This window comes from Branchiostoma belcheri, unplaced genomic scaffold (genome assembly GCF_001625305.1).
Source record: "Branchiostoma belcheri isolate BF01 breed outbred unplaced genomic scaffold, Haploidv18h27 scaffold95, whole genome shotgun sequence".
In the NCBI taxonomy this organism is placed as follows: domain Eukaryota; kingdom Metazoa; phylum Chordata; class Leptocardii; order Amphioxiformes; family Branchiostomatidae; genus Branchiostoma; species Branchiostoma belcheri.
Window position 1 is genome coordinate 525,238 of NW_017804631.1, and position 6,947 is coordinate 532,184.

A 6,947-nucleotide genomic window follows, 5' to 3' on the forward strand; every position below is an offset into this window, starting at 1 on the left:
CTGGGCAGGGAAAACTATTAGAACCCCGAAACAGCCTGCCTTAACCACGATAGACTGGGTACCAGGTTAGCATTTTTTACAACAGACTTAAGGCCACACCAATTTAAGTTGTTGGTTCTCGGATTCGCCTCTTCATTTTTTCCTGATTTGCAAAAAAAAAAAAATTTCAGAATCAAATGCAAAATGCTCATATTTTGTCCTGAACAGTTTAGAACAGTCCTTTTCTTCCTAGTTGTTACAGTTATTCCATCTTTCAATGCAGTGGTATCATTAGAAGTTCAAAATTCATTGTTTAAATTTTTAACCAGCCTTTTGTGTTGACTTCATACCTCCTATCGTAGCATTTGGGGCTATAACAGGATGCCTAGATCTGTTTTTATTTTTATTTTTTTTTCGCCCTGTCGCTTCATATTTTTCCTGAAAAAATCCGAGAACCAACAAATTAAATTGGTGTGGCCTAAAGGCATCCAATGCAATAGACCCATTCGACTTTCACGGATCGCATAAACTGCATACGTCACAGGGGGGACATTTCGAATAGAAACTACGTCACAGGGGGGACATTTCGAAAGTTCCTTTCATGGATCGCATAAACTGCATACGTCACAGAACAAAATAACCTTAAATTGTTGTACAGAATGCCACCATACAAAGTTGATGCCTGTTTTCCTGTCATTTCCGCAAATATTACCGAGAAAATAGATACTTACCTACCTTTTAGTAAAAAAATGATCTGCCAAGTTGGACACCGTGAGCGCAAGCCACGTTCGACTTCAGCGTTCTAGAACGACGTTCTTTCGAAATGTCCCCCCTGTGACGTAAGCAGTTTATGCGATCCGTGAGAGTCGAATGGGTCTATTTCAGGGTAGCAAAACTGGAAATATTCTGAATAAGGAAATCTTTGTGATATTGACACATACTGCTTCACATTTGTACATTTAAATCGGCATTTCATACTTTGGGCATTTCAAATAGCAGAAACAAGCCCCAAGATTTTCTAGGTGGCGCACTAAAAATCAGCCCAGGGCCCTTCCAGTAACCATTTTCTGTCAGAATTTTGGGAATTTTTACTCCATGAGGGTCAATATACATTGGGATAGTGTCGTGTCAACTCTGTATGTACATAGATGACTAATATATTGGTTTTGAAAAATCAGGTTTCCTAAAAACTGCACTGGATGCCTGGAAAAAACAGGGCATAATACACATTTTCTGAACAATGCCAATTTCTATGTCAATCTTAAACTTTGTTTACTGTTATTTACTTGCACAACAACAGAAGCAAGAAAATACAGTACAATAATCAACTGTAAAAATGCTAATGACTAAATGTCATGTGATCACCCCTAATTAGTCTACTTCATATAATCAAATATACACTGAGCAGGACTGGAGCTATTTTCTTCTTGTAAAGTATCCAATTTACTACAACAGGACTCAAAATATTGGGTGCATGTGCACCTTAGTGTACCCAAAATTGGAGCTGCACACCCCATCTTTTTCTGTGGGTGCACTGGATATTTTTGTAGGCATTTTTGTACATAACAAATGTATGATATTGGTAGTGCAGGATATTCTTGGCATCTAAGTATCAGAAAAATAATAAATAATAAAATCTTTAAAATTTGTTGTAGTACTTGTTTAAAATTTTGAAGTTAGCTCCTATTTCAGATTCAAGCTCCGAAGGGGAGCAGTAAAATATGTGACTACGTTTTGTTTTATATGGTATTCCTAAAAAAATGTTCATGCACCTATTCCCAAAAATGAATTTCTAGCCCTGTACAAAATGTAGTATGATTAAGTTGTATAATTATGTGTATCAGTGGTCGAAATACTTTTTTTCAGTGCTCTGCAATATTGCAGAAGAGTCAAAATTTCGTCCTGCAATTTGGAAATACTTTCTGCAAATACACAAGCCCCCATATTACAACCTTCTGAAACCAATAATGCCTATTTTTACATCATATATATATAATGGTATAGCTTTGTAAATCTGTAGCATTACTGAAATTCTTCAAAATATCACTCTTTTAAATATGTTCGGACCGTAAAATTTTATCGGTCCGGTCCACATAAACCGAAACGTCGGTGGACCGGTTTTTTTGACCGGAACAAAAATCCATATTTGTTGTTACTGAATAACTGATGATCACTACATACAAAGAAGCCTGCCAGGAAAATGAAAATCCAGCCTTCAAATAAAAGAAGTTTACCTTAGTCTCCGTCTCTCTCATTTTGCAACAATATTTTCCCGTATTTTGGTACCGATAGTCATCTAGAAATCATAAAGGACAAGTCTACGGGCCGTGCTTGGTTCGGATCGAGCCGAAAATCACTGATTTTACACCATATGGTCACAATGTGATGCACGTAAATTTTCACTCGAAATGAGAAATTACCGCCCAACAAAACGGACCATTAGGTTTCCAGTGCTGTATTTCTCTTTTGTTCATGGGATCAACTTGTTTTCTTTGCTTGAATCGTGCAAAATACCAAGGAAAAACATCGAAATTTCGGCAAATTAACGCCGAGGCGAGTGTGGTTTTTCGGAGGAGCCATGTTTCCTTTGCCGTGTTGCCTGCTGGGAAATGCTCAGCGAAAACTGCCGAAAATTGCCGAGGCAGTTGTCGGGTCCTCCCGGGAGACGAAATCTAACATCGGAAAATGGCGAGTGCCCATATTTGGTTATCGTCGCCTTTCGTCGCCTTGTCAAAATCGTTCAACTTTGACCCCAAATTCCCTTATATGGGACCATTACAGTCTGCTGGAAAACGCCGGCAGGTTCGTGCGGCGCAGGTTTTCGATCTATTCACAGCGCCACTGCTTTGCTAATTGAAAACTATTGAATCCGAAGCCTATTTTTTCCTTCTGCAAAATTGCAGATTGTAAGATTTTTTCTTCTGCAATCTTGAAAATCTATCTGCAAATTGCAGACTGCAGACGGGTATTTCGAACACTGTGTATTATAATTTATATCCACTTGTGATCACTGTACAGTCATCTACGACTAGTAGATGGTTTGTACAGTATTTTGTGAGTCTTACAGAAAATTTCTGCCAACTTTAAACACCTCACATTTCAGGATTTAAGCCATAGCTCTAAGTCAACTACTAGTACATGTAACTACACGTAACTAATATCAACAGTCAAAACAGTGTTGGTAAAATTAGAGCTGTCCCCAGCCTCGTTTTATGAAATTTACCTGCACCGGTCCATGATACACTCAGCCAGGGGCACGAGGGCGGGATTTGGCCAAAAAAAGACTGGTAAATTCTTTACAGTTACTATTGCAGCATCCAGCAGATAACATTAGACATGTTCATTTTAGAAACATTGTGAAATTGATTGCTGTCCTTGGTGCTGATATTATCGTAGCTTTACACTTTTCCTGTATGGTTTTTGTTTGCTTTGTTTTGTTCTGTTTGTTTTGTTAACAAAGACTATGACAGGCACAGTATTTTTACACCTCAAACTGTTTTGAATAGAAATGAACCTGTGTAATGGAATTTCTTTTTTTATAGCAAAAACACTTAGCCCTTAAAAGTCAGAACTGAACCAAATAAGGCACACCAAATATTTCCAATATCTCCCAATATTTTAAGGTAAAAGCATAGCAAGTGGATGTCATTAAAAGTGGAGAAACTTGAACATGGCCTAGTACCATAAAACTGGGTACTCCCAGGTATAAGCTTGGTTCTGGCTTTGTTTTAGTAAACATTCTACTTATTTTATCTTATATATGGTGCACCCAAATAGTTTTTATGCACCCAATATTTTAGGTTGGGTGCAACAGTGCACCTATTCCCAAAAATGAATTCTGAGCCCTGCACACGATTGAGAGGTCATGGGTTTGATTCCTAGCATTGTAACTGTTGAGAAAAAAATTATTGCTTCTACACCTTCATGACATGTAATTTTTCTAGAACAATATAGGCCTATTTTAATTTGTAGAAAACAAGACTTCAAATAATAATAATATGATGAGTAATTTTTCTAGAAGAATAGAGGTCATACTGTAACAGTGTAAGTCTATTTTAATTTGTATAAAACAAAACTTTTATGATGAGTAATTTTTCTAGAACAATAGATGAAGTCATACTGTAAGTCTATTTATATCAGACCAATACGACCTGTATGGCATCATGTTACTTAAGGCGATATGCATTATGGCAGTACAGTGGTCGAAATACTTTTTCCAGTGGTCTGCAATATTGCAGAAGAGTCAAAATTTTGTTCTGCAATTTGAAAATACTTTCTGCAAATACACAGGCCTCCATACTACAACCTTCTCAAACCATCAATGTCTTTTTTACATCATATATAGCTTTGTAAATCTGTAGCATTACTGGAATTCTTTTAAGTTTAATCTATCACTCTTTTTAATTTCAGACTTTATAGATCCTTCTCTACAGAAAATTTATCATTTACTGGTATCTTAATGGGTCTTTCACCGCTGTCTCCCACAACAAGCTAGTTCAACTAAAATCATACCTTACCTGTAAAATGTAGTCTAGTAATCACACCCACATATCATCCTTCCACATAACATACTAATAAAAGACACACCAAAAAAACATAACTTAATTCGTAAGCAACTCGATATGATTTTGGTGCTACCTGAAACGGTCAGACTACTACCTTTCGTCAGTGACACTAAGAGAATTGCAGGTTTATAAGCATGAACTATTGATTCATATGCAAATTAGTGAAGACAAATTTTTGGAAGACCGAAGGGAAACAAAAGATAGACAAGTCAAGACAAGGATGATGCAAATTAGTGAAGAAGCTCCTGTTGCTTCAAAACAGGAGCTTAAGTGTTGTCTGTCCTTGGGGCGAGAGAGTTCTAGTTTGCTAAATTGAAAACTATTGAATCTGGAGCATATTTTTCCTTCTGCAAAATTGCAGATTGTATAAATTTTTCTTCTGCAATCTTGACAATCTATCTGCATATTGCAGACTACAGACAGGTATTTCGAACACTGCAGTACAATGTATTAGAAATACCCATCTGCAGTCTGCATTTTGCAGAGACATGTTCTGTAAATATTGCAGAAGAAAAATTAAGCAACCTACAATTTTGCAGACTGAAAGAATCAGGCTTGGGATTCAATAACTACTTGCTATGTAATAAAGTCACTAAGGTAATTTTGCATGTATTTTTCAAATTGCTTGTAAAATGTAAAAGATGCAATTTTGCATATGCCATGGGTTTAGATCCGGACTTTTAAGTGACTGACTGTATTTGCAGAAAGTTAATAATGTCCGAATTGCATTTCTGCGTCTGCATTTCTACCACTGACTGGAAACTTGTGTCGTTTAGCCTCTGTATACTTGAAGAGGCTCACATGGAGAAACCTGTAGTGACTTACTAAGTTAGGATGAATAAAAGTTATAAACTTGACCATGTGGCTCAAGATGTTTTACTGAGTGACTGCAGTGTGCAAGATTAAGCTTCAGCATCAGTCCACTTTTGTGTGTCACTCTTGAGATAATGCATTAAATTCTTCTTTGATGAAACCCTCTTTTCAATGCCCCCTACCACAACAATGGACCCTTCCATGGCCCCAGGTAAAGGTTACGGCAGGGGAATGACCTCCTGTGGTGATCACGTGATCACCTGGTCAGGCCAGAACAACAGCAAAGGAATGTGACACCAAGAGGCCATATCTTAGACATAATACAAGCCTGATGTTATAAGCAAGGACAACAGCAAAGCATTCCCACCTAGACATTAATCTAATGTCTACATATCCTAATTTTTTATAACAACTGTTGCTGCTACAACAAGTTCCCAGTTACTGTGAAGATGGCAGTGTCAGTCTTGTTCACCTATCTGGATATCCAGACGTGCCTGATCCTGGGGTCTGTGTTCCTGCTGGCCTGTTGGTACCTGAGGACCCGGACACCCCCCAACCTCCCACCCGGGCCCTGGGCACTGCCTGGGCTGGGCAACGTGCTGCAGATGTTTACAAAGGTGGGTGTAGTTACGAATGAAGCCTCTCAGACCTTATTGACACACATTCATGATCAGGACCCTCCCACAACTTCGCTCCCAACCAAGGTTTGGTAGTGGGTTAATTGGGAGTAGGCTCATGCTTAATGCACTTTTTTTTTCTGTGCTCCTAAATTTCTATTCTGAGTGCAAAATATTAGCCGGTAAAATTTGTCTGGTCAAGAGTTCAAGGTTAAATACCTTTTAAACCTCCTTGGTCTGGGGCAGGCAATATTCAGTGAGGGTCAGACTGCATGGTCTTTTTTGTAAGGCAAAATCATGCCTTTTTAGTCTTCATAATCTGTAGGCAGCCACCTCAAATCATCGTAATGCATATCACTCACTACATTGGCAGTAACATGTAATACTAATTGCCAGCATTGAGAATTTAATGTACTAGTAATATTTGTAATCGGCGGCAAAAATTTTGTGTAATTCGTAATCACTACACCCCCCCCCTATGCAGGCCCTCTTTAATGTTACCTGCCAAAATGTAGGTACATGTATATAATTTTATGCAGTAAAAGTATTTCGAGCACTAACTTATGTTGCAATCACCACGCTAGGTCTTGACCTAGACTGTTTTAATTTACTTTAAGTCAATGAAGTATTGTTTTGGGTGGCTGATTTGTGGGTTTATGTAATATTGTTGTGATTCCTTGTTGTTGCAGGCTCCATACCTGACGTGGACAGAGCTAGGCCGTACGTACGGCCCTGTGATCTACCTGAGACTGGGGAACCAGCGGATTGTAGTCCTGAACAGCTACGCCGCCGTGCACGAGGCTCTGGTCAGGAAAGGGGAGGACTTCTCCAGCAGACCTGCCTGGTACACATTTGTGAAGATGGGGTTTCTGGACTATGGTAAATACATTTATGTCATGCCTTGTCAGCAATTCCATTTGATACAGGTGTTTTTGGCCTGTGTGATAACTAGCGGTACAGCCCAGGGCTTCCG

At 38.5% G+C, this 6,947-nt stretch overlaps 1 protein-coding gene across 1 annotated transcript in view; it reads left to right on the plus strand.

The window, feature by feature from the left end:
• Positions 1-5,622: 5,622 nt before the first annotated feature.
• The window catches only part of LOC109461725 (cytochrome P450 2U1-like), a 5,856-nt gene continuing 4,531 nt past the window's right edge, over positions 5,623-6,947 (plus strand). Inside the window, exons 1-2 of the mRNA XM_019758113.1 lie at positions 5,623-5,974; positions 6,664-6,853. Of these exons, the coding sequence (XP_019613672.1) occupies positions 5,807-5,974; positions 6,664-6,853 (358 nt within the window). The 5' untranslated portion in view covers positions 5,623-5,806. The remainder of the gene's footprint in view (positions 5,975-6,663; positions 6,854-6,947) is intronic.